Source organism: Drosophila takahashii, chromosome 2R (genome assembly GCF_030179915.1).
Source record: "Drosophila takahashii strain IR98-3 E-12201 chromosome 2R, DtakHiC1v2, whole genome shotgun sequence".
Classification (NCBI taxonomy): Eukaryota; Metazoa; Arthropoda; class Insecta; order Diptera; family Drosophilidae; genus Drosophila; species Drosophila takahashii.
In genome coordinates this window covers 18597745-18624704 of record NC_091679.1, presented here as the reverse complement: position 1 = coordinate 18624704, position 26960 = coordinate 18597745, and the positions used below count along the sequence as shown (strand labels likewise).

The 26960-nt window shown below is 42.7% G+C and overlaps 1 protein-coding gene across 3 annotated transcripts in view; it reads right to left on the bottom strand.

The window, feature by feature from the left end:
* Nucleotides 1-26960, bottom strand: part of Ir41a (Ionotropic receptor 41a) — a 441646-nt gene that overhangs the window by 210452 nt on the left and 204234 nt on the right. For all 3 annotated transcript variants that reach the window (XR_011418139.1, XM_070213679.1, XM_070213678.1), the window contains exon 3: nt 18762-18897. Coding sequence is in view for 2 of the 3 variants with exons in the window: in XM_070213679.1 (XP_070069780.1) it covers nt 18762-18897 (136 nt within the window). In the remaining variant the exon portion in view is untranslated. The remainder of the gene's footprint in view (nt 1-18761; nt 18898-26960) is intronic.

Sequence of the window (26960 nt, the reverse complement as noted above, 5' to 3'; positions counted from 1 at the left end):
TTGTAATTGTAATTGTAATTGTAATTGTAATTGTAATTGTAATTGTAATTGTAATTGTAATTGTAATTGTAATTGTAATTGTAATTGTAATTGTAATTGTAATTGTAATTGTAATTGTAATTGTAATTGTAATTGTAATTGTAATTGTAATTGTAATTGTAATTGTAATTGTAATTGTAATTGTAATTGTAATTGTAATTGTAATTGTAATTGTAATTGTAATTGTAATTGTAATTGTAATTGTAATTGTAATTGTAATTGTAATTGTAATTGTAATTGTAATTGTAATTGTAATTGTAATTGTAATTGTAATTGTAATTGTAATTGTAATTGTAATTGTAATTGTAATTGTAATTGTAATTGTAATTGTAATTGTAATTGTAATTGTAATTGTAATTGTAATTGTAATTGTAATTGTAATTGTAATTGTAATTGTAATTGTAATTGTAATTGTAATTGTAATTGTAATTGTAATTGTAATTGTAATTGTAATTGTAATTGTAATTGTAATTGTAATTGTAATTGTAATTGTAATTGTAATTGTAATTGTAATTGTAATTGTAATTGTAATTGTAATTGTAATTGTAATTGTAATTGTAATTGTAATTGTAATTGTAATTGTAATTGTAATTGTAATTGTAATTGTAATTGTAATTGTAATTGTAATTGTAATTGTAATTGTAATTGTAATTGTAATTGTAATTGTAATTGTAATTGTAATTGTAATTGTAATTGTAATTGTAATTGTAATTGTAATTGTAATTGTAATTGTAATTGTAATTGTAATTGTAATTGTAATTGTAATTGTAATTGTAATTGTAATTGTAATTGTAATTGTAATTGTAATTGTAATTGTAATTGTAATTGTAATTGTAATTGTAATTGTAATTGTAATTGTAATTGTAATTGTAATTGTAATTGTAATTGTAATTGTAATTGTAATTGTAATTGTAATTGTAATTGTAATTGTAATTGTAATTGTAATTGTAATTGTAATTGTAATTGTAATTGTAATTGTAATTGTAATTGTAATTGTAATTGTAATTGTAATTGTAATTGTAATTGTAATTGTAATTGTAATTGTAATTGTAATTGTAATTGTAATTGTAATTGTAATTGTAATTGTAATTGTAATTGTAATTGTAATTGTAATTGTAATTGTAATTGTAATTGTAATTGTAATTGTAATTGTAATTGTAATTGTAATTGTAATTGTAATTGTAATTGTAATTGTAATTGTAATTGTAATTGTAATTGTAATTGTAATTGTAATTGTAATTGTAATTGTAATTGTAATTGTAATTGTAATTGTAATTGTAATTGTAATTGTAATTGTAATTGTAATTGTAATTGTAATTGTAATTGTAATTGTAATTGTAATTGTAATTGTAATTGTAATTGTAATTGTAATTGTAATTGTAATTGTAATTGTAATTGTAATTGTAATTGTAATTGTAATTGTAATTGTAATTGTAATTGTAATTGTAATTGTAATTGTAATTGTAATTGTAATTGTAATTGTAATTGTAATTGTAATTGTAATTGTAATTGTAATTGTAATTGTAATTGTAATTGTAATTGGACGTAATTGTAATTGGACGAGATTGTAAGAGTGAAAGCCAAGCCGAGCTCCAACGATGCCAAAGGTTCGCAGCAGTCTTTGTCCTTCCAAGAATTGTGCGTTTAACGATTTATCCGAAGCTTGAGAGTTGTTGGTAGGTCATTACCACCCCTTTACAAGTGCGATGTAAGTGTGTTTGAACAGCTTTAACATTCGCCTCCCATAATCCACCAAAGTTTGGGCTGTGTGGAGGATTGAAATGCCATTGAATCTGCTGAGCGGTTAATTTTGGAATAACCTTTGCGATAACGCTTTGTCGAAACTCTTCATGTTAAAGGTTTAGGGATTTATCTGCTCCAATGAAATTGGTACCGCAATCGCTGTAGATGTGTTGGCAGTATCCACGTCTGCCAATAAAACGTTGTAGAGCCCACAAAAAATCTTGAGAAGACAATCCGGTAATAGCTTCCAAGTGGACTGCCTTTGCGCCAAGCACATAAAAACTGCAATATATGCCTTGTATTTGTGGTGTCCACGAAACTTTGACGCTTTGATTTCTAGCGCACCGGTGTAGTCACGCCTGTGGCTTCAAAGGCTCGCTTTGGTGGGTTCACTCGATGTAAGGGAAGTGTCCCATTAGCTGCGTGACTGCTTTCGGTCTGTGCTTTAAGCAGTCAACACATTTGTGCAGAATTTTTTTAACTACCTGTTTTCCATTAAGAATCCAAAACGTTTGCCTTGTCACTGCCAGTGTAAGTGATATCCCGCCATGTAATGTGTTGAAATGAGCATTACGAATGACAAGTTCGGTAAAAATATGGTCCTTTGGCAAAATGATCGGTGTGCGTTGATGCGGCGATAGGTGCAATGCATTTTTCAATCTTCCTCGGACACGCAGCACTCCTTCGTTAGGGCTGGTACTCAACCCAACAAAAAGTCGTCCAAAAAAAAAACTTCATATGAAACAAAATTTTTTGACGTTGTTTTTCATATGAAGTTTTTTGTTTTGGACGACGAAATGGGGAAAGTTGACTTAATTTGTTCGATCTAGATAAATGTGTTTTTGCCTTTATTTTTTGAATCTCAACCTTAAACGTTTCATGTTGCACTAGTCGGAAAATGTGCCCTAGTGCCTGCTGAAACTCCTGGGCGGTAACTGAACCTCTCTGTCGAGAGTTCACGCGCGTTTGTGAATTGTGAATAAAGCGTCGTACGTAAGCCATTTTAAACAGAAATTTGTTGTAAGATGAAAACGACGTGAGTAAAGAGTTTGGATTTCTCTCAACGCAGCTGTAGGTTAGTAGAGAAAGCGATTTTTGCTCACAAATGAGATTGGTGCTATCAGGAATGTCAACGATTTTGGTAGGCCATTGAGATTCTGGTATAGGGATAGAGACCGCGAGTCGCGCAGTCTGCTGGGTTATCTCCGGTTGGCACATGTCGCCATTGAGATGCGGAACTGGACTCCAAAATTCGTCCTACACGATTCGCTACGAATGTTTTCCAATGTAAGGGATCGCCAGCAATCCAATAGCGAACGATTGATGCGTCGCTCCAGAAAAAGGTCGAAATGGGATGAGTTGGTTGATCTATTTGCTTGCATACCCAGTCACCTAGTTGTGCGGCAAGTACAGCTCCACATAGTTCCACTCTAGGAATTGTTAACGGCTTTGTGGGTGTGACTCGACTTTTTGCAGCTATGAGGTGCGTGTATACTAGAGGTCTGCTTAAATACATTGGAAAGTTGAATATATTTGACTTAATTCGAATTATCATGAATGAATTGAGTGACATCCCACAGTCAAATGAAAGCGAGTGAATTTGAATGATACTGAGTTTGACAATTTTCGACATTCAATTCAGATGAATTATACTGAAATATTGCTTAATATAAAACGACAAGGTATGCATGTCAATAACATTCGAATCATTCGAGTTATTCGAGTTATTATTAGCAAAAATGAACAATCCTGTAAGTTTATTTGTTTCTTTCTTTTATTAATTTTATCAGTGTTTTGAAATAATGTGGTCTGTTAGGTCTTATCCACTGAAGAGTTTTAGGAAACAAAGCAGAAACTTCTCGATGGAGTGTATACTTTGAGTATGAAGAGAGGAAGAAGCAAGGTGTGGGACTTGTTTTAAAATATTATAAACGGAAAAAAAGAAGAAGTCCATGGCGTTGTCGCCTGCAACATTTGCAAAAGTGTTTTTAAGTTTGGAGCAAGCAAATCCAACTTAGTGAAACATAAGTGTTACACACGAGTATCACAGACCACAGCTAACGTTTTCCAAGTCGATGTAAGCCAAGAAGCCAAGCAGAAGGCTACTGCGCTAATGACGAAATGGACTATAGAGAACTGCCGCTCCTTTAAAATTGTTCAGGATTCTGGGTTGAAGGACTTCGCTAAATTTCTTATAGAAGTCGGTGCCACGTTTGGTGCCAACGTAGATGTTAACAAGCTGTTGCCTCATCCTACAACAATATCGCGAAACATTTCCAAGATATTTCAATTGCATGTTGGCCCAATCAAGGAGGATATTTTGAAATACAAATGTTTCGGTTATTCGTTGACTAGCGAAATTTGGACCGACAACTTCTTAAAATGCTCATACTTATCTTGCACGGTGAACTATATAAAAGAAGGACTTCTAGTAGATCGCCTAATGGCGATGAAATCCATGAAAGGAGATTCCTGCACAGGTATGCAAACGCTTAAATAAAGCATTCGTTTTTTTTTTAATAATTTAACTTTAAAAAGGCCTTGAATGGTGGAACTCCCAAAAGCATATTTTTCCTCTTTTGTACAAAACAAGCGGCAAAATTTTGTGTATACCAGCTAGTAGTGCTGCATCCGAAAGAGTGTTTTCAGATGCACGAAACTTAATAACAGAAAAACGTTGTTTAATTGCCACTAACGCGGACAGCATTAACAAAATTATGTTTTTACACGCCAATATAAATAAATCTTAAACAATTAAAAAAAATGTTTTTTTTTGATTTTTTTACTTTAATATTATCAATTTATGATTTTGTTCTATTTGATGCATTACAAGCCCTGTCCTTTGATATTTTTTTTTATAGAATTAACTCGAATGAACTCAGTCAAAACTGTCATTTTGTTTCATTCCCATTCGGGCGATATAGCTTGAATGTTGTGAGACCGAGTCTAAGGTGTTCATTCAAATTCACTCAAATTCTATTGAAGTTTCACTCATTCACACTCATTCATATGGAACATGAATGATTCATAGGGCGATTTGAATGCATTCATGCAGACCTCTAGTGTATACCGAGCTATTGTGCCCGAACATAGGCACGCGCAGCCTATGCCATAGAGCAGCCATCACAAAAGATATGTAGCAAGGATGCGATTGTGCTGGGTAAATACTGTAACCATCGCGATGCATCGGGGTATTCTCAGTGATTCAATTTTAAAATTTTATGTTGTGCTGAATTACCGGCGGTACCGTTGCGTTCTAAGCTAATCCTGTTGGAGTGCCATCAGCCTGTTGGATGCGAATGCTCCAGACTTCTTTGAGAATAACCTTGGCGATGATTATGACTGGAGCAACGAAACCTAAAGGATCGTACGGACGTGAAACTGTAGAAAGAATTGATCGCTTAGTGAAAATTTTGTCAATTGTAAATTTTATTTTGAAACCATAAAAGTCTTTTTTGGGGTGCCAATATAGCCCTAAAGTTCTAATGGACTCTTGGTTTACGATTTCCAAAATTTTGGAATTGGACATGTGCTCAGGAGGAATAGAGTTCAAAGGACTGGGATGATTTGCTGCCCATTTTCGAAGCTCCATACCAGCTGATTGAAGTGAACCGATAAAGGGCTCCATTAATTGTCTCATGTCCACTTTGTAAATCATCCACATATATTTGAAATTGATCTCGGTCATCCTGAGCGATCTGATGCTTGATGCAAATGACTGTGTACGGGGCTGATGCTGTTCCAAACGTCACAGTTGTTAAACAATAATCCGTTATAGCACTGTTTTCCCTTTGCCAAATAATCCGTTGGAAGTGTGTATCCTCCGGGTGTACATCGATGCAACGATACATTTTCTAAATATCGGCCGCAAAGACGTATTGTAAAAATCGCCAGTTGAGAATGACTCCAGCAAGGTCGTTTTGTAAGGCTGGGCCTATACAGAGAATGTTGTTGAGCGATTTCCCATTTGATGTCTTGCATGAGGCGTCGTACACAACTCGAAGTTTTGTGGTGCTGCTGTCCTCCTTCAGAACTGCATGATGTGGTAAGGTGCATGCAGTATAACTAATTGAGCCTCCTTTGTCCGCCAGGCGATGCTGTTCTTCTGAGGTGATGGCTTCAGTTATTTGGTGCAGTTCGAAGTATTCCTCCATGACCTTTGAGTATTGTTCATACAGTTCTGGTTTCTTTTGTATTTGTTTTGATTTTCCTATGGTTTGGTTAGGATCAAATAAGGTTTTAAATGGTAGGCGAACCATGTACTTTCCATTAGGTTGGCGTACATGAGTGCGTTTAAAGTGTTCTTCGCACTATTGTTCTTCCGCAGTGTAGAGACGGGTTGTACTTACTGCTTCCAAGTCGAAGAATTTTTGAACTAGAGTTTCCAGTTTAGAATGATGACATTGTATGGATATCATGTGTGTCTGTTTTGGCGTGATTCTGCCAAAAATTATCCAACCAAGTTGCGTGCATTGGGTAATTGGTTGATCGTAAGATCCTGTCCTGATTCCACTCATCATAAACTGTGGAATGGTGTTCACGCCGAGGAGCACATCTATGCTATTGGTGTGCATAAAATTTGGGTCTGCGAGCTTCAACCCAGTTAAATGTGGACACGCTGGTAGAGTTAGATTCGTCCTTGGTAAAGGAGAAGTCAGGGTACGCAAAACGAAAGCGTTTTCCACACACATCTTGAATCCCGAATTAGTAGTTGAGCTTAAAGTAAATTCTGTGCAATATTTGCACCTGTTGGTAAATTTCCCTCCTACCCCTGATATTTCTGCTGAAACTGGAAATCGGGGAAGCCCTAGCACTTGGACTACAGTTTCCGTATCGATCAGGGCTCGGACCACAGCTGACTGACCTGTGACATTACTATGAAGACGAACCAGAGCAGTTGCGAGAATCATCGTATGAGGTGTTAAGTGTGAGGCTGACGCGGTGATGAGCTGTGTGGTGTTGCTAGATGCCGTCAGACCTTGTGAATTGAGACTAGTTATGTTTCCTACAGACTGCGCGACATCACTAGCCTTTACCTGAGTTGGGAAATGGAAGAGAGTATGATGGCGTTGTCCACATTGTAAACAGTTTTTGCTGCTGTTACATTTTGACAGAGAATGGGTAGGGCTGAGGCAATTGAGACATACCTTGCTGCGGTCAACAATAAGTTTGCGAGCGAAAGAATCCTTAGCTAAAAAGTCTGGACAACGACGTAAGATGTGTTGGTCATTGCAATGAGCGCAGCGGACAGTGTTGGTAGTAACGTATGGCAGCTACTGATCCTGTTTTGTGCGTTGCTTTAAGGTTTGACGACGTTTTGTTGGAAGCTGTTGACACCTTGTGGTTGCCGTGATGAATGTGGAACCTTGCGACCTTCAATTATAACGATGCTGAAAAGTCGGTTGTTAAGGAATGATTCCAAAGTGGAAAAGGTTGGGATTTCCTTGGTACTTCCAAGACTGTGTTCCCAGGCTTGGATAGTTTGCGATGGCAGCTTAGTGGTGAGATGATGCACAATCCAATGATCGCAATTGGCAATTGCAATGTTGAGGCGCTTGAACTCATTGATGCAAACGTTGGCAACGTTTAACATATGCTTGAGTTCGGCTGAACTTTCTTTGGAAATTGATGGCAACTCATATAGGGTATTCATCGGGGTGGCTACTGGATCGGGGATTATTATAACGGGTAACAATGAGATCCCAGGCGACGAGATAATTCGCTACAGTCAAATCCATTTGATGCACGTCTTGATCTCGGTCCGCTGGAAGTGCTTGTTTCAGAAAGTGGAATTTCTGTATGCTGGAAAGTGCACCATTATCGTGAATAAGTTGTTGAAAGACATTATGAAAGGCTGGCCATTCAGTCAGCTTGCCAGAATAACTAGGTACTGGTAATTTTGGTAGTTGGACTGCAGAGCCAGGCGCTTGTAGCATGGTTGTGTTGTGCAGCGATGAATTAGAATGGCTAGGAGTAACGTCGCTGGGTACTGTTGGAAACCGGGTCTCGCAAGCGTCTACAATCTCGCAATAATATGTTAAGTAAGACTCTTCAAACCTTGCTGCTAGCTGAGAGGTAAAATATTCATGTTCCGGTGACCAACCGTTCAATAAAAGAGTTTGATGATTGGTGTCGAATTAGTTTGAGAAATTTTCAAGTTTATTTATCCAAGTTTTAAAAAAGATTTTAGTTTTTCTTGACTGACTATCCTTTTTAAAATTTTGATAAAGTTGTTTAACACGTTCAAAAAGATCAAATTTGAGTATATGTAGGTTTGGTAGGCTGGCATCGCTGGATGCCTGCCCCTGCTCCTGGTCTTTATCTGCTGCCATGTTTCAGCTTTGATTGTATTACTCCTATACACTGAAAATTGTACTCAATACTTTGTCAACTCACCAACACACCACAACGACACTTACCCCTTTCAAATTGTGACGTAGCGAAATTGAACGAAAGGCCTGGCAGTCCAAGTGAAGTCGCTCCAGGTTTGACGAAGAGGTGTGGAGGATGCGACGTGATAGATTTCGACAGCGAAACAGCTTCTCTCCAGCATCTAAATTAACCCACGTTAATTTCGGCAAAGCGAGGGAGCAACAGGGCAGCGCAGTCTATAACGAAGTTCTTATGCCAGGGTTGCATTCAGCCGGGGCCAGAGAACCTTACAAGAAGGTAGGGGGAACCTGTGGCTGGATAATAGGTTACTGGGACGCTACTGGCCAGGGAATAACCACTGTCCGTGCAAACTACGATCGGTTATCTACCAAGGGGGAAGGGGCCACTGGTGGCGCACGCTGGGGTTAGCGGACTTACCGGGGATGGCCGCCGGCAGTACTCGCTAGAGTTAGTAACTGGCCAGGGAATGCAATGCAAACTACGGATAGTTATTTATTAGGTTGATGCCAGGGAATTCCACTGGCGCTAACTGCGGGATCGGGGCAATGAATACAAACACGGGAGGATTTCACTTTAGAATTAGTACACTTGGTTAATTTATTAAGCTTTGGTTATATATCGCGGGTGTTCTGTGTCCCTAATACTGCCCGTTCTGCAGTTGAGAGTACTTAACCGTGACGAGAGTCTTACCCGGAGCACACGTCTGTTCGCTGGCACGATCGGAAACCCAAGAGAGCCTTTTTCTCTCGATCTGCGTGGTCCCTAACTCCTATCGAAGCCGATTGGTCTATTCGATCGGCGATTGTTCCATTCGATTTGCGGCGGGGGTGTGTGAACACTGTTCCAATGTTAGTTAACAGTGCTCACGACTATTCGATTGGTGATCGATGACCTTGTGCTAGTGTGACCCTAGCTAACTATCGCCCTATCGCTTAACAAATAAGACAGAGTGGTGAGTTTTGAACTTAACTTATTTATCCTTCAGTGGACTTACATCTAGCTTAATTTAGGTAAAAGGCCATGCCTTCATCACCCTCAGGGGCGTTGGAAGTGCCGTGTGTTGTCGGGGACATAGACGTCGGAGCGGTTGTTGAGGTAGCGTTCGTTGGTGGCCTGCGTGGCGGGGTCGGGCTCGGTAACGGCTGGGTTGGCGACGGTGTCGTCCAGGGTGCTCGCGGCGGGGTCGCGCTAGGCGACGCTCCATCCGCTTGTGGTAGCGTGGCGAAGTATTCCAGGACTAACTCCCCCAAATCTTCTGGAACTTCTTCGAGGACGTGGCGGAGGGTTCCTGGCGAGATGTCCAGGTCCATGGGTGTGGCGGCCGGTGTCGTGGGGGTGTGTGACGATTCTCGGCTTGCCCTTGTCCGGCGTCTGAAGCGGGGAGTCTCGTCGTCGTTGTCCTCGGACTCCCTGGAGGCGGATGACCAGTGGATCGCTTTGCCGCTCGCAAGCTCATCGTGACTGTCGTTTCGGCTTGCTGGGGAACGGTATCCTCCGTCCTCGTTGGTGGGGAATTCACACACCAACGGCGGAGATCTAGTGTCCGGCTCAGCGTGGGGGTCGGCGATGTCACCGCCGTCGCGATATGGTTCCGGGATGGTTTCTTCCGAGTCTGTCGGCGCTGCTGGTTCGTGATCGACGACCATCTCCTCTGGCGGGCCTGGTCGGGGATGGTGGAAACTCCACAATCGGATCAGGAGTGGGCATGAAGGGCGTTTCGATGACATAGGTGGTAGTATGTATGCGCATCAGCTGGACGTATTGATTTTGGCGGAATCCGTACCGGTCCTCGAACTCGTATACGTAATGGGCTGCACCCTCCATGTCGTCGGAGGCGTTTTCCCAGTCTGGTTCATCATCCTCGTCGTCACTGGGGTGCTCCCAGTCCGACCTGGCGTTCTCCTGTCCTTCTGCTCTGCCCTCCCTCATAGCTTCGTCGCTGGATTCGTCGACATCCTCCACTCTCCCCTTATCCCCGGAAGGGTAGCCGGGCCAGTCTTGTGGCGCCGCGTACCTTGGTGACGCCTGGTGTAGGGGGCTATACCTCCCTTCGGCTTCGGGCGAAAATTCTGCGGTAGGGGCATATCTTGGCGAAGCCTGGTGTAGGGGGCTATACCTCCCTTCGGCATCGGGCGAAAATGAGGCTCCGTCGAGACCGTGGGTGTGGTCGCAGAGCGGGTCGACTCGCAGGTCTATGGGGGACGAGTCGGCTGGCCTATAACGGCTGCCCGGTCGCAGTCTCGGGTCACGGCTTCGAGGAGCGGGTGGTGTGACGTCGCTGTCGCTGATGACGATAGGTTCTTCCATAATGAACTCTGTGGGGAAATTAAAACTATGACTTATCTAGCTTAAGTTATGAAACGTGTGAATAACGGGCAGTATTTTCTACAGTCTCCTAACGGCGATATCGACTTAATGTCTAACAAGTTCTAGTAGTTCTCGGGTACAGGCATTGTTATCATAAGTACTTATATCTTCTTCTGGCGGAGTAGTTGCCTGGCGGTTGCAAGGCTTCTCTTGCGGGTCCTCTTCGTCTTCGCTGGTGGCTGTGGAAGAATGAAAAGCTTTGAGATCGGCGACATTGGCAAGGCGGCTCTTTCGATTCCCCGGGATACGTATTCGGGCTATATTACGCGACGGGAACGCGACAACTCGGTAGGGGCCATCGAACTTGGGAGCTAATTTGGCCGCAAATCCTTCGGACGCCTTGGACAAATGGTGTTGTCGTACTAGGACGAGCGACCCGATGGTCGGTCGCCAGACCCTTCGTCTTAAGTATTGACGGCTCTGCTCCTTGCTGGCTTGTTGCATGTTTGTCCGTACCATATGGTACACGTCGCGAAGTTGTGCGGAGTTTTGGGTCGGCGTCATGGGATTCGTGCCTGTCCCCGGTGTAACCTGATCGTACCATGCCCCTGGCAATCTGGGTTCGCGACCATGAAGAACGAACGCAGGGCTGTATCCGGTAGAGTCCGAAACACTTGAGTTTATCGCCAACGTAATCTCCGGCAGTAGTGCATCCCACGTGTTCTGTTGATCGTCGACGTACTGCGATACTATGGTCTTGATGGTCCGGTTCGCCCGCTCGGTCGGGTTTTCTCGAGGGCAATATGGTGCGGTGTATTGGAGTTCCACTCCTGCTTCGGCCATAAAAGTCCGGAATGCTTTGCTGGCAAACTGAGTGCCGTTATCACATACCATTTGTTTTGGTACCCCGAAGTGACTTATGATGCGTTCGCGGAAAGCCTTTATCAGCGTGGCGGAGGTGGCTTTTCGTAGGGTACCAGTTCCACCCACTTTGAGAAGGCGTCGAAGAAGACGAGCATCATGGTGTTTCCTTGCTTAGATCGTGGTAACGGTCCCACGAAATCGGCACAGAGGACTGCGAAGGGTTCCTCGAACTGCCGAGTAAACATCCTCCCTGCCTGTTTCTGCTGTGACGCTTTGTATTTCTGGCAAGAAAGGCATCAACGGACATAAGTGTAGGGCCAGTAGTACCTATGGCTGATGCCAAGGATCGTCTTCCGGATTCCCAAGTGGCCGGCGGTGGGGGCATCGTGACATTCATTCAAGATTTGCTGACGGTGGTCGGTGGGGACGCAGAGTTTCCAAGGCAGCTGGTCTTGGTCATCCGGCCTGTGTCCCAGGTGTCGATAAAGAGCGCCGTTCTCGATGATGTAATCCGGGTACTTTTGGGGGTCACTCCGCACTTCGTCCATTTTTCGCTTGAGCCATTTGCACATGCTTTCTTCCAGTGCCATTCTATGTACGGCCTCGAGCGGTTGTCGGGATAGCGCGTCCGCGACTACATTGAATTTTCCCCGGCGGTAGTGGACGTCGTATTGGTATTGTTGTAATTCCAATGCCCATCTAGCTACTCGTCCGGTGGGGTTCTCGAAACTGTCCAGCCACTTGAGTACCAGATGATCTGTGACCACGTCGAATCTGTACCCTTCGAGGTAGCACTTTAGTTTCCGGACTCCCCAGATAATGGCTAGGCATTCCTTTTCCATCGGCGAATAGTTTAACTCGGCGGCGTCCAGTTTCCGGCTTACATACGCGATCACCCGTGCTTGGCCATCGATCGTTTGAGTTAGTACTCCACCCAACCCGTAATTGCTGGCGTCCGTCTGTAGTGTCATTTATGGCGAAAAGTCGGGGCAGGCCAACACGGGTGCAGCGGTCAATATTTCCTTTAATAGGTTAAACGCGGTCTGTTCTTCCTCTCCCAAGTTTCACTTCTGGTTCTTCCGGAGTAGGTTTGTCATTGGTTTAACAATCGAGGCGAAGTTTGGAACGAATCTACGATACCACGAGGCCATCCCTAAGCAACGTCGGAGTTCTCGCAAGTTAGCTGGGGGACTTAGTTTCCGAACTGCAGCAACCTTATCGGGGTCCGTGTGTATTCCTTTCTCGCTGATTACGTGGCCCAGATATGCAAGCCTTTTCCGGAAGAACGAGCATTTTTCCTCGTTGAGGCGTAGGTTAGCCCTCTTTAACCGCTCGAAGACCCTTCGCAGGTTTTCTTTATCCAAGTAGGCGAACGCATGTGGCTCCATGTGGCGCGTTGGAAGGTCGCTGGTGCGGAGTGCAGGCCGAACGGCATGACCCTCCATTGGAACAGCCCGCGTACCGGGACCGTGAATGCGGTATACTCTTGGCTCTCGGCTGCCATGGGTATCTGCCAGTAGCCGTTCCGTAGGTCCAGTGTGGAAATGAACTTTGTCTTTCGGAGCCTTTCCAGGATGTGATTGATCCTGGGCAGCGGATAGGCGTCGGGCGTGGACCGAGCGTTTAGCTGGCGATAATCCACGCACATTCGCCACTTTCCTGTCTTTTTCCGTACGATAACCACTGGGGCACTATGTGGGCTGCGTGAGGGTTCCATGCAACCCTGTGCGAGCAGCTCGTCTACCTGCTGGTTAATTATCTGCTGCATCGCTGGATTTCTCGGGGAATAACGCTGTTTTATTGGTCTGTTGACTCGCATCGCAATACTGTGTTGGGCGATATTTGAGACCCCTGTCATTCCTGCAAATGTTGCCAGTTGTTCTTTCAGGAACGCGTGGATTTCCGCCTCTTGGTCTGCGGTTAGCGGTTCCACTTCGCCGCCTGATGTTCCCTTGCCTCCCAGCGGTGAATTTTTCTCGTCGTCTCCTAGCTCGCTGCCGGTGTCTATCAGATTCCCGTGTCCGACTACTTGTACGTCATACCTGTCCTCCGTCGATCGGCTTTCTATACACTCTGTGCATCCCGTAGTATACTTGTCCTTCATACTTCTCCTGGCCGTCTCCTCGAGCCTTGGCCTCCCGTCTATGATGGTGGCTGCCCGGTCGTGGTGCATCTGCGGCGGGTGGTTATTGGGTTGATCCGGTTTGAGTCCGGCGGTTAGTACCAGTCTGGCGGAGCCACATCGTATGGTTGTCCCCATCTTGCAGAGGAAGTCTAACCCTACAATGATGGGCTCGAGCATAGACGGCATTACTAGTAGGGGAACCTGCACTTGCTGTCGTCCCAGCGTTATGTCCGCCACCAACAGCTGAGAGACTTCGACCTTGGACGCATCGGCGAGGTTGATTTCCGTACGAACTTCCCTGAATTGGTTAGGTTTACCCACAGCCATAGCGCATTCTCTACTAATAAAGCTGCGGGACGCCCCTGTGTCGACGGTTGCTAGCCTCCTTTGTCCAAAGATCTCCACTTCGGCCACTATCCGGCCCTCCAATACTCTGAGAGGTGCGGTTACTGTGGGTTGTTGGTGGTGCTCGTCCCCACCGGCTGCCGCGTGTCGCGGGACTCGACCCGTTTTCCGACTGAGGCCGTCGACAGCACTCAACCGTGCGTGTTCCGCGCCGTCCACAGTCCCCACAAAAGTATTGTCGGTTATTCCGGCACTCCCGACTGAAATGTCCCGACTCACCGCAATTGCGGCAGGCGTTCCGCGTGTCCATGATCGGTCCGGGCCCGATGCTCCGGTCGAGGCCATCCTGCATTGCTGCCCTCGGGTCGTTACGGCCGCCTTGGTTTCCGACCTGTGTCGGCCGCCTCGGCTCCACGGTCCGTTGAGCGAGATTGAGAATTCTTGGTGCGGTTTTCCGTTGGTTCGTTCGGCTCAAACTGCGTTGCTTCACAGCTTCCAATTCCCTAGCCAATTGGGTCAGGTCCCCAATGGTCTTAAATTCGTGGCGACGAATGTACATCTGTAGGTCCGGGGCGGAGTTTTCGTAGAGTCGGTGCAGCTCTTGCTGTTCCGTGTACCCGGCATGTCGCATGAGTACTCGTAGGTCTAACATGAAATCCTTAAACCTCTCCCCCTCCAATTGCTCTCGACCTCGGATCCGGTCATCTAGGCGTTGCATATACCGGGGCGGTAGGAAAAATTCCAGAAATTCTTTCCGAAACTGGGCCCAATCGGCTCCGACTAGTCTGGAACCATTTGTCGGCCCTACCTACTAAGAGTTCCGCCATAGCACGGGGAATGAGGTGCAGTTCGATACCGTAGGACATGGCACGACTCTCCACCTGTTCGATGAAAGTCAAAGGGTCAGAGATCCCATAGAATTGTAACCCCCACTTGCGAATCCTCTCTGGAATACAGGGGTGTTCGCGCTGGGTTCGCGTCTCGTGAGATACGTCCGGCGTGGGTGGATGCACAACGACGTTAGGGTGAAGTAACCCAGGCAGGCAGGGCATTATCCTTGCCTGGCAGACTTGTGATTTGTTATCAGGAGCCTCCTGTTTTTCCCCCGTAGGACTGGGGGCACGGGAGGCGTACCGCGATTCCAGAGCGGCTAGCCTTTCCCAGACCGGGGCAGGTTCGTGGGCAGTTTCGTTTCGCGGCGCAAGCACGTGGGCTTCCGATTACGTGACGGACTGAGAATGACGCGACGACTTAGGACACGAACTCGGATGATTTACTCGCGGTGACTTAAGACACGAACTTGAAGGGTTTTTTTTGAGTTTTCCGTGCTCCACAAGATGTTAGTTTTTTTTTCAAGAATTTCCCTACAGGTCCCTGCTCGGGCGCCACTTGTAACTAAGTTCTTAGGCCAGGGTTGCATTCAGCCGGGGCCAGAGAACCTTACAAGAAATTTGTAAGAAAAGGTAGGGGGAACCTGTGGCTGGATAATAGCGGAAGGAAATGACTCTTGAAATTTGGGTCTGCGGAAAACCTGGGATTACCGTCTACCGGGGAAGGTCCGCCGGTAGCGTAGACTGAACGGGCACTAACCAGGGATTTCCACCGGCAGTGCCTGTAATAGTCGGTGACCGGCCAGGGAATTCCACTTACCGTGCACACTATAGTTAGTCGGTTGCCGGGGAATGACCACCGGCTAGGCAGACTACGGTTATTTAATTCCTAGGTTACTGGGACGCTACTGGCCAGGGAATAACAACTGTCCGTGCAAGCTACTCGGTTATCTACCAAGGGGGATGGGGGCCACTGGTGGCGCACTCTGGGGTTAGCGGACTTACCGGGAAAGGCCGCCGGCAGTACTCGCTAAAGTTAGTAACTTGCCAGGGAATAACCACTGTCAGTGCAGAACTACGGTTAGTTTACCAGGGAATGGCCACTGATAAGGCAAAATACGGTCTACTATTTACCAGGGAATAACCACTGGTAATGCAAACTACAGTTAGTTATTTATTAGGTTGATGCCAGGAAATTCCACTGGCGCTAACTGCGGGATCGGGGCAATGAATACAAACACGGGAGAATTTCCCTTTAGAATTAGTACACTTGGTTAATTTATTAAGCTTTGGTTATATATCGCCGGTGTTCTGTGTCCCTAATACTGCCCGTTCTGCAGTTGAGAATACTTAACCGTGACGAGAGTCTTACCCGGAGCACACGTCTGTTCGCTGGCACGATCGGAAACACAAGAGAGTCTTTTTCTCTCGATCCGCGTGGTCCCTAACTCCTATCGAAGCCGATTGGTCTATTCGATCGGCGATTATTCCATTCGATTTGCGGCGGGGGTGTGTGAACACAGTTCCAATGTTAGTTAACAGTGCTCACGACTATTCGATTGGTAATTGATGACCTTGTGCTAGTGTGACCCTAGCTCACTATCGCCATTTCGCTTAATAAATAAGACAGAGTGGTGGGTTTTGAACTTAACTTATTTATCCTTCAGTGGACTTACATCTAGCTTAATTTAGGTATAACAATAATTGTGCGCCTACAACTCCAAAATGAGGCGTCACAAGTCGAAGGGTAAAGCGTATGGGGTGATGGTGCAACAGCAATTATACATGTGCTTCCGTTTGCTGGTTTTATGTATTTGCGAATGGAAAATTTAGATCCATGTGCCGGATATCACAAAGTTAAGATCAAAACTGATTTTTATTAGAAAATAGATTAGTAGATAATTATTCCAGAAGGCGTGATTGTATGGTTCCCCTCATGGGCCACCAAAAAATGTTGTGACAATTTATCTTGTCAAAGATGAGCAAAGATGCTCTGGGGTTTTTTCCACCAATTTGAAAATGATAACTATAAAAGGTGCATTTCATGGATGGTTTATTATTATATACAATTAATTCTAATTCAGTTTTTCACTTCACAATATTCAATGCGGACAATGGTATAAATTTTAAGTTAAATTATTAAACGCGACCAGCGGCTGTGATAATTGCTTCTGCTCGATGCCCATCAAAAATTGTCGATCGTTCTCTCTTGTGCCTCCCTTTACATAAAATTCGGGCAGTTATAACAGAGTGGTGGGTTTATGAAAAATTTAAGAGTTGCAATTGCAGAAAGCTCTCTCAACTACAGCAAACGCCCAAACATTCATAAAAATCAACAAATAATAGTTATTTTTTAAGTTTTATTATAAAAATCAAAAAATAAAAATCATTACGGATTTGTAAAGTATGTAGTTGTGTATTTAAAAAAAATTGTATGACCCTTCTAAGTGCGTAATTTTTTTTGTAAGAAAAATTTACAATAACAGTTATTTTCGGTCCCTGCTATATATATATATATTTATATATATGGGCACTTCCAAAAAAAAGTCCACCAAGCCAAAAACCTTGAAACTTGAATAAAACATATTTCCACATGATTTTGCCCCGATATTAGTTTCTAATTAGTTGGATACTGAGCTTAACTACAAATTTGGAGTATAGTTTGATTATTTTTATGACAAACCCGACCAATATACGCAAAAATCAGTTTTTGGCTATTTTTTTGTTATTTTTTGGACTTGTCTTCTGTTGTTAATTTATCCTATAGGAATGCTAATATGTGTCATTTTTCTGTACTGAATGCTTCATTCACATGCTAAACTATTAAGTTAAAAGCAAAACATCCAGCAATTGAGAGATAGAGGTAAAGAAATCCGCTTTACAAAACAGTCGGAAAAAATGTCCCGAGCGACATGTCCCGAGCGAATGTGGTTGAAACTGCATAAAAAAAAAACGGAAAAGAATTTTTGAGTAAAACCAAAAGCATTTCACAGCGACATGTTTGAACAACATTCTAAAAAAATCGCATTAAAATATTCCATCAGAATTCGCTTATTTCTGGTGTTGTATAAACTTCCCCGAAATCCACTTCTATTTTTGTCCCGAGCGAATACGGCAGTTTTTTACCGATATCTTAAAAACTAAAAGTGGTACAAAATCAAGATTTTTACCAAAAATAGAGCTTGGGAAGAGTGAAAAGAAAAGCCCATAATTAAAATTAAAATCCATTGTTTTACAATTTTTTTTCAACTTTAAAGGTGTGAAAATGTCCCGAGCGACATTTTGGAAGTGCCCATATATATACAATAAGTGATTGTATTTGGGAACGAAGTTTTTTTTATACCCGTTACTCGTAGAGTAAAAGGGTATACTAGATTCGTGCAAAAGTATGTAACAGCTAGAAGGAAGCGTTTCCGACCCCATAAAGTATATATATTCTTGATCAGGGTCACTAGCCGAGTCGATCTAGCCATGTCCGTCTGTCCGTCTGTCCGTCTGTCCGTCTGTCCGTCTGTCTGTCCGTCTGTCTGTCTGTATGAACGCTGAGATCTCAGAAACTACAAAAGCTAGAAGGTTGAGATTTCCCACACATATTCTTTGGCTTCCTACGCAGCGCAAGTTTATTTTAGCCGAGCGCCACGCCCCCTCTAACGCCCACAATCGCCCACTAACGATTTTAAAATGGGTCCTGCGCCCACATCTTTAAAGATTTCCGAGAAGTATAAATGCAATTTTGTTGTGTATATTTATACCTATCGAAATGTAGAAGACATTTTTCAAATCGGACCATTCATTAAAAAGTTATACGCAATCAAAAATTATATATCTATCTCCCTCGCACTCCCTTTAGCTGAGTTACGATTATTAGTCGGGACACCAACCCGACACAGCGTTCGCACTCCCTTTAGCTGAGTGACGGGTATTAGATAGTCGGGACAACAACCCGACTATAGCGTTCTCTCTTGTTTTGTTGTGTGTTTTAACGATAGTGGAATAGAATTGTCAATCAATTGCTGGGAAGCGCATCAATAATATTATTTTGTAAGCTAGTGTAATCGACAAAGTGCAACTAAATTTTCACAAATACTATATAGCCAAATATATTCCATACTTACACGTATCAATTTCGATCGTACAGTTAAATTTTTCACAAAAATTTAAAACAACTCGAGTTTCAGTGCCATCAATGTAAACATTTCTTAGATCCGAGTCCTCGCTCACACCTATGTCTCGTGCATTGCTGTTAGTATTCTGAAAATGTATTAAAATATCAGTTTCAACGAAAAAAGAAGTTAGCATCGGCAATCCAAAGTGTATATAGCCTTGTTGTTAGATTTGTATGTACGACAGCAATACGATTCGTTGAACGTGACTATCAGGTGTTTCGATCAAAAAGCTATTGGGATGGCTAGGAGGGCGCCCAACGGGTCGCAGGTTGCGTGCCGCGAAAACCATGGTTTCCCTACTACTACTGTTGTGGCGCTTGTGCTGCAGCCTCAGATAAATTGCTCACACGCATCCCTTTTTTCCCACATGAATCCTACCTCAATCGCTTTCCAAACATCTATTCTTTGTACACACTATTCATCAAAATTATCTAAATTATTATATAAGTCTACCCCTAAAAAACGGTCAGTAGCAAATTACACCCAGAACGGACTAACATAAAAATCTAAAAAAAACCACAGTAATTACTAAAACAATTAGGGGTACTTTGTAAAACAAAAAACGACCCCAAAGTGCCCCAAAATTCGATTTGTTTTTTTTTCTATCTTTTGATATTTTTCTGCTATGAATGTTTAAAAATGTGATCTTATGGTATATCCGCAAGCCCTGCATTTAAATTTTTTGGAGATTCAGCATCCTTAACCAAGTCCCCAATATTTTCAAATTGGGCTAACCTGATGTGACGTCACGGCCTCCCCATATGTTTGTATTTATGTTCTGCTTTCGCATGTATGTATGTATGTATGTCATGCTGTCGCACTTTAAGTGTGACCGCGCAAGGGGGAAATGAAAATACCACAGTCAACACATTGAAAATACCACAGTCATCACAGTCACGTTTAAAATGCGCGGTTAAAAAATCGATTATATCGAAAATCTCTTCTTTTGCGCATTTTTCTCAAGTAAATGTTAAATTTTAAAATATCGTTTAAGCTTACAGAAATCCCATTAGGCTGAATTTACAGTCGAAATTTTCCTTATAATTGCTTTTATTTTTAAAATGCAAAAAACTGATCAGCAAACTATTTATTAGTTTTCAAACGTTGAGATATTAACACACACATGGACGAAATATATAAAAGCTACAAAATGAGTTTTTTATAAACACAATCCCTAGATATGTGCGTGTGTGGGCATTGCATCTGACTTAGGAAGTTAAATTCGCTTAAATTCAAATTATTGATAATACTGATATCCTTTTGCATAGAAAAAATTGCACTTGCATTTTTAAAACAGATCGAAAACATTTTCTTATAGATTGTGTTTTGAAATGGAAAAAGCATTGAAATTATTAAAAAATAACGAAATATTCAAATCAATTGATTCTCTTACCCTTTCATACACCTGCCTCATACTGTTTAAATAAATGGAAATGTTAAACAATTTGATTAACGGCATCCCCTTCCACCTGCCTTCCTTATCTTCTATTATTAATATAATTATAATCAAGGTGAAAAATTAATGGAAACAAAAATTCTGGTAAACAAAATATCAATGGTAAAGTGCAGTAATATCGAATTGAAGAAAATCAATTCCTTTTTTTTAAATTAGTCAAATACATAGAGCAAAACATTGCTCTGCAATTGCTAAGGCAACTGGTTCAATCCCCTTGAATGGTGCCTGGCGGTAGGCATAAAACGCAAGTGGGAGGTTCCCCGGAAAAACAAACCAGTATGGACGGAGATATGGAGCAAATCAGGGCTGGGATTTCAGCCAAAACGTCGGTGGGAAGTACGACTGCTAGCATCGGCGGGCACGGGGAGGAGCAATCCCTCTGTGTGTCGCCAGCGGTCGAACCCCTGGGAGGACGGGAGCAGGTCATTCCAGCGGCAATGTTACTGCCATAACATCTCAGGCAAAGTTAAGCCGCACGGGTACCGTGCTACACGAAGCCAAAACAAGATACCCGCTTGCCGGTACCAGGTTCCAACTCTCCGCGTAGGGAAGGGCCGAAGCGTACAAGCAAGGGGATGAAGGCCAAGGCGCAGTACAAGGCAGCCCTCAAGATCAAGAGCCGGCTCCAGGACAAAGCGGACCTTTCCCAGGAGGAAAAGGAAGAGCTAGCCTGGGCAGAGCAAAGGATTGAGGAAGGAAGACTGCACTTCGCAAGCAAACCCGCGATGGCGTCGACAGGCGGATTTGCCAACAAGGTGGAGGAGATGCTTGCCAACAAAAGGCAACGCTCACACGAGAGTGCCGTCGAGGACATTCCGGTAAGCAAGGAGGGCCCAAGGAGACAGGCCCTCTGCCACCCAAAGCAGCACAGAAGCCCAACAAGAGGGCTAAAATCAGTGATGTTGTCAACCGACGCCTGATCGGGGCACTCATTGACAGGAACGACGAAAATGGTAAGATGACGGAGGCGCGCTGGAAGATCGTCCATGCGCGACTGATCGAGTCTCTCTTTGCACGGATGGATGAATCACCCACAAGCCCCCATGCCCACATTCAATGGTGCAGGGTGGTTGAACGGCGTGAAAATCCTGAAGTGCAACGACGATCCGACCAGGAAGTGGCTGACGCAAACGGTCTGCCAACTGGAGGCGCTGTGGGAGGGTGCCAAGCTGGAGGTTGTGGAAAGTGCTCTTCCCCGTCGCAATTCAAGGGGATCGGGCCCTGAAGCTGCTTCAACGGCAGAACCCAGACGTCCCAACGGCGAATTGGAAGATTCTGCACATGGCCATCCCTCTACCCAACGAGGGGGCCAAAGTGTGGTTCTCTAAATCAACAAGGAGGCGGAGGATCTGCTGTACCCAAGATTCGGGAAGATGGCGTGGGGCATGGGTAGCATCTACCTGCGCCTCAAGGAGCGACACCCTGACGACAACGGCGCACACATCCTGCAGGCAGGCGAGGTGGAGAGGGACCTAGGTCTGGAAGCCATCGTGGATGCCGCCCAGGAACTTGCTCTGGACGACTCGGAAGATGAAGAGGACGGTGACCTGACTGTGATAGCCAACCCATCGAGCGGAGATGAGCCAGTAACCCATGACGTTGAGGGTGCTGCAGCTCAATCTTCATAAGAGCAGACTCGCATCGGCGGAGCTCCTGATCGCCCTAGAGCAAGGGCCCGTCGACATAGCCTTGGTTCAAGAGCCATGGTTTGCCTCGGGCAATATCGTGGCCGGACTAAGGTCCTCAAATCACAATACATTCTACTCACCAACGGTGAGCAGGAACAGAAGCGCCGAACTTGTGCGGAAGGGTATTTATGCTAACCTTATGCCTCATTACAGCTCTGACGACTTGACTGCGGTGATGCCAGAAAGCGAGGAGCAGCGCCTCTTAGTAGCCTCCTGCTACATGGCACACGACAGATCGGCACCACCAGACAAGCTGAGCAGCTTGGTGGAGCTAGGCTCGAAGGATGACCAACTCCTCATTGGTGCAGATGCCAATGCACACCACAGCGTGTGGGGAAGCTCAGACATCAACGACAGAGGTGAGTCACTCTTAGACTTTATTCTATCTACTAATCTATATATAGCAAACATGGGGGAGGAGCACACCTTCGTAGGTCCCACCTCGTCAAACGTGCTAGATATAACACTTGTAAAGGGACGGAGTTCTTTGGTCTCCGAATGGGGGGTCCTAAAAACACTATCTTTCTCGGACCATAGGTATATTCAGTTCAGATATGATTTTAAAAGCATTCCAAAGGTAGCTGTCTATAGAAACCCCCGGAACACGAACTGGGAAAAGTTTACAAGGACAGTGACCCCGAAACTCGCGACTAGCCCAGGCATAGTAAAATCCGAGAGAGACATAGAAAGGTCCCTAGAGACCTTGTCCAAGGAATTACTGGATGCGTATCACGCATCATGCCCGACTTCAAGAACAAGGAAGAAGACCAGGCCACCATGGTGGAATCGGGAACTTACACTCCAAAGACATAACCTCCGAGAATTCTTCAAAATCGCCAAAAAGGCAGACGATGAGATCATTAACGAGAAATACAAAATCCTACTGAGGGATTACAAGAAGGAAACACGCAGGGCGCAGAGAAGCTCGTGGAGAAACTTCTGCTCCAGCATCGAGATTGTCCCGGAAACAGCTAGACTCCGGAAGCTGCTTTCAAAGCAACCTACCATACAGAGTCAGCTAAAACGCGACGACGGACAGTGGACTGAGGGCAGTGAAGAGGCCCTAACAGCACTTATGCAATCGCACTTCCCAGGATGCACGGATGTCTTAGACGCCAGCACGCACCAAGACATAGCAACTGGCGAAGAACGCCCCCCAAACGATCTACAAGTCACCAGGACTAGATGGAATATTTCCAGCCATGGCCTACTTATTCATAAACTTACCCTTATGGGATTCCCTCCAAAGTTGTTAAAGTGGCTACATTCATATCTCACTGACCGCTCTCAGAGGATGAAATATAATGATATAACTTCCAAAACTATAAATGTTACCTCTGGTGTACCTCAAGGAAGTCATTTGGACCCTTATTATTTGGCCTGTTGATTAACGACCTGCCTCAAGCTATTAAATCCGCAATTGTTTTAATGCTTGCTGACGATGTTAAACTGTGTTTGTCCATGTCATTACCTGATTCTTGTTCTCGTCTTCAATTAGATCTTGACTATTTACAGACTTGGTGCAAACTTAATAATTTATTTCTTAACTATTCTAAATGTAGTTTTATGACATTTTATCGTCGTAATCCGTCTATGTATTTATACTCTATTGACAACAATGTGCTTCAACATATTTTTTACTGTACAAGACCTGGGAGTTTTATTTGAGCATAAACTATGTTTTCATGATCACATATCACGAATTTGTAATAAAGCTAGGAGCCTTTTATCCTTTATAAAGCGCTGGTCTAAGGAGTTTGACGACCCTTATACAACCAAGCTTCTATATGGGCGGTTCTTTTACAAACCGAACACCTTTTATTGGCTCACATTTTTGATTTGCCTGAAACTTTTTTTACACGTACTATTCGGAAAATAAGTAAACACGTGTATCAGGATTTGACCGAAAAAAAATTATTTTTTTAGTTAGAATTTTTTTAAGTGTGCCAAAAATTGTCAAATTTGAAAAAGTACCCTCTCATTGAAAATCTGTATCTCCGGTTATATGAATCCAATTGACTTCATGTCTTTTGCATTAATTCCTCTAAAACCTCTGCTTTCAAAAAAAAATTTCTTAAAAAAAAAAATGTTTAATTTCTTAAAAATAAAAACAAATTAAGATTTAAAAAAAATTTTTAACTATTGCCCCCGCAAAAAAAATTTTTTTTTTTATTTTAATACTTGCGCCATATTGTTAGTTACAATCGGTTTTTGTAAAAAGTTGGAGCCACTTTTAGTTTTTAAAATATCGAATTTGTTTTAGCAAGGCCTCGGCTTTTTCTATGAAAAAACGTCGCAGCATGTAGATCTACTCTCTCACTCTTATCGGATCCTAATGGAATTTATGTTTTCTCATTGTTTACTAGTCCTTTAACAATTGTTAATGATTAAAAGTTAAGTTTTAAGTTTTTTGACAATTTCTGAATGACAAAAAGTAAAAAGTCATTTTTTAATCAATTAAAAACTTACAACTATTTATTTAACCGTCTATTTAATAAACAATAATTTTATATTTATTTTATTTATTAGTTTTTTAAATTATGTAATTTATTAAACATTTTTAAATATTTATTTTTAAATTTAAAAAAATTTTATTAATTTTTATAATTTTTTATTTTTATTAAATAAATTTTTTTAACATCTTAAAAAAACATATTTAAATATGTTTATTAATTTACATAATATAAAAAAATAATAAATAAAATAAATTTAAAATTATTGTTTATTAAATAGACGGTTAAATAAATAGTTGTAAGTTTTTAATTGATTAAAAAATGACTTTTTACTTTTTGTCATTCAGAAATTGTCAAAAAACTTCAAACTTAACTTTTAATCATTAACAATTGTTAAAGGACTAGTAAACAATGAGAAAACATAAATTCCATTAGGATCCGATAAGAGTGAGAGAGTAGATCTACATGCTGCGACGTTTTTTCATAGAAAAAGCCGAGGCCTTGCTAAAACAAATTCGATATTTTAAAAACTAAAAGTGGCTCCAACTTTTTACAAAAACCGATTGTAACTAACAATATGGCGCAAGTATTAAAATAAAAAAAAATTTTTTTTTTGTGGGGGCAATAGTAAAAAAATTTTTTTTAATCTTAATTTGTTTTTATTTTTAAGAAATTAAACATTTTTTTTTTTAAGAAATTTTATTTTGAAAGGAGAGGTTTTAGAGGAATTAATGCAAAAGACATGAAGTCAATTGGATTCATATAACCGGAGATACAGATTTTCAATGAGAGGGTACTTTTTCAAATTTGACAATTTTTGGCACACTTAAAAAAATTCTAACTAGGAAAATAATTTTTTTTCGGTCAAATCCTGATACACGTGTTTACTTATTTTCCGAATAGTACGTGTAAAAAAAGTTTCAGGCAAATCAAAAATGTGAATTTTTTTTTTTGGCCAAATCTGTTCGGTTTGTAAAAGAACGGCCCATATGTATCTCTTATTCGGCCATCGTTAGAGTATTGTTCTTGTATATGGTCACCGCAGACGGTAACTTGTCAAAACATGTTGGAGTCCGTTCAAAAGCAGTTTTTGGTATTTGCTCTAAGAGGTTTTAACTGGGACGCTGGCCGTCGGTTGCCATCTTATAATGCCAGATTGCGGTTACTAGACTTGCCCACCCTGATCAACTGTATGATTTGTCACGGTGTTAGGTTTATACACAAATTAATAAACGAGGATGTCGACTCCTCCTTAGTTCCCTAAACTGGAATGTACCATGCAGGACAATTCGCCGGTATCGGCCTTTGTCTCTGCCATTGTGCAGGTAAAATTTTGCCCTTAATGACCCTCTCCGTGTTCTTTGTGATAAATATAATGATCTCAGTCACGTCTTGTTGTATGAAGTCTCTTCAGTGTCTAATTATAATAAAGTACTATCGTTATTGTCATCAAATATGTAATTTAAAGTGCCTACCACTCGATGTGAGCAGGGGCATATCGTTAAAAAATTTCCCCTATGTGGTTTGGCGCACTAGTTATTTAACACAAAATGTATATTATAAATGTTTTACAAGCAGTCCATTGCTTAATAAATACAATACAATACAATACAATACAGGCGACCAAGGAAAGGATCACCCCATGGCTATATGAAATATTCTCTGAATGTCTAAGCACGGGCAATATCCCAATCCAATGGAGGACCTCTCGGATTGTCTTCCTCCCAAAAGCGGGAAAGTGCAGTCACGCGAGCTCCAAGGATTACAGGCCGATAAGCCTCACCTTTTTCATTCTCAAAACACTGGAAAAGCTGCTGGATCTACACATCAGGAATGATGGGAAGCTCATGTCATCCAACCAGCACGCTAGTAGCAACCGTTGAGAGAGCGCTACACATTAAGGATGATGCGCTTGGAGTATTCGTAGATATATCCGAAGCATTCAACAATGTCAAGACGGATGCTATAATGGATCGCCTAGAAGCATCCAACACACACCCCGCAATAAGTCTCTGGATAAGAAACCTGCTTAGCTGCAGGCGAGTACATTCAGAGTGGGGCACCGCTTTCATAGTAAAGGGGGCACACAGAGGCACACCACAAGGTGGGGTTCTCTCGCCTCTCCTATGGAATTTGGTGGTCGACGATCTATTCAAGAGATTCGAAAGGAGAGCCCCAAAAATAACAGTTTATGCGGACGACATAGGCATAATTATTACGGGAGTTTGTCCATCGACTCTCAGCTCTTTAATGGAATCAACACTCATGGAGATATGTGAGTGGGCGGAGAAGGTGGAACTCAGTATCAATGCGGACAAAACGGACCTCGAATACAAGGTACCAAAATGGACCCCCGCGAAAATCGGCGTAACCAGGCTGACCCCAAAAACACAGGTCAAGTACCTAGGCACAGTACTGGACTGCAAGCTGGCATGGAGACCCAATGTAGTGGAAAGGGTGAAAAAGGCCATCCAAGAAGATGCTTAGCAGCACATGGGGCCTGTCACCTGCTCTGATGCACTGGATCTACATCTCGGTAGTGCGTCCGACT